At 47.7% G+C, this 1,387-nt stretch overlaps 1 protein-coding gene across 1 annotated transcript; it reads right to left on the bottom strand.

Annotated features, from left to right (window-relative positions):
- Window positions 1-448: 448 nt before the first annotated feature.
- On the bottom strand, window positions 449-1,387 carry LOC103196050 (olfactory receptor 1F1-like). Its single transcript, XM_007939703.1, has one exon. It carries the CDS (start codon window positions 1,385-1,387, stop codon window positions 449-451), a length of 939 nt encoding a protein of 312 aa, XP_007937894.1.

Here is a 1,387-nt window from a genome sequence, read left to right as displayed (position 1 = left end):
GCCACACTGCTGGAGAAAGATGTGGTAATCTGCCCTGGTAAAGATTTAAAGACTCAGAAACCTTATGGGGCAGTTCTGCTCTGTCTTGCACGGTCACTGTGAGTCAGGTTTGAGTAGACTGCAACAGATTGGGGTTGTAGATTTTGAAAGCATTTCCCAAAGGGAAGGGAAAAATACTCATTAGGTGAAGCTTTTCAAAGTGACCACTTAGAAAGGAAAAGCTTAAGCTCTATGTAAAATATTTTTTCACACAATAGTTAAAAACAAATATCATTACCTATACCTAGGTATAGTTATGTCAGAGCCCATTGGCATTTCAATGTCAAATGTCAGAGCCCATTAATCTGTATTTAATCTAAGTCCCTTACAGACACTGAGACATAGATTATTGCATTACAATGAGTTGACAGGTTTCTATACCTGGGATTGGTGGTCCATGATTCTTCCATCAGTTAGAACATAGCTTCCTGCCAATCAATGTTCTTAGAGCCCCTTTCATGTCTTTGTTCCTGAGGCTATAGATGAACGGGTTCAGCATGGGAGTCACCACTGTGTACATCACAGTAGCTGCGGTGTCTGTCTCAGCTGAATGGGTGGTTGAAGGGTTGAAATATACAGCAATGATGGTGCCATAGAAGAGGGAAACCACAGCCAGGTGGGAGCCACAGGTGGAGAAGGCCTTCCATTTTCCCTTTGGGGATGGCACTCTCAGGACTGACCAGGTGATATGGATATATGAAGCCAGGATACAAACAAATGGGGTGATCATAATCAGGGCCCCTTCAGTAAGAAAAATCATGTCATTGAGATGTGTGTTGGAGCAGGAGAGTTTCAACAGAGGAAGCACGTCACAGAAGAAGTGAGGGATCGTGTTGTCTGCACAGAATGAGAGTCGAGCCATCAGCAGGGTGTGCAACAGAGAATTCAGAATGGCAATGACCCAGGACCCAGCAACGAGCAGGTCACAGAGCTGAGGGGTCATCTTTGTTGTGTAGTGTAACGGGTGACACACAGCCACAAAGCGGTCATAGGCCATCACGGCCAGGAGGAAATTGTCCATGTCAGTAAATCCAAAGAGAAAGTACATCTGTGTGAGACACCCCGAGAAGGAGATGGTCTGACTGCCAAGTATGTGATTGGTCAGCATCTTGGGGACAGTGATGGAGGAGAAGCAGACATCCACGAAGGACAGGTTGCTGAGGAAGAAGTACATGGGGGTGTGCAGGCGGGAGTCTGTGCTGATGGCCAGGAGGATGAGCACGTTGCCCAGAACCGTGGCCAGGTACATGCTCAGGAAGAGCACGAAGAGGAGCTGCTGCTGCTGGGGCTGCCGGGAGAGCCCCAGGAGGAGGAACTCGGAGACGCTCGACTGGTTTGCCCCTGTCAT

This window comes from Orycteropus afer, unplaced genomic scaffold (assembly GCF_000298275.1).
Source record: "Orycteropus afer afer isolate SDZICR_OR568_19922 unplaced genomic scaffold, OryAfe1.0 scaffold00061, whole genome shotgun sequence".
NCBI classification, from domain to species: domain Eukaryota; kingdom Metazoa; phylum Chordata; class Mammalia; order Tubulidentata; family Orycteropodidae; genus Orycteropus; species Orycteropus afer.
This window is presented reverse-complemented; position numbering and strand designations above follow the sequence as displayed.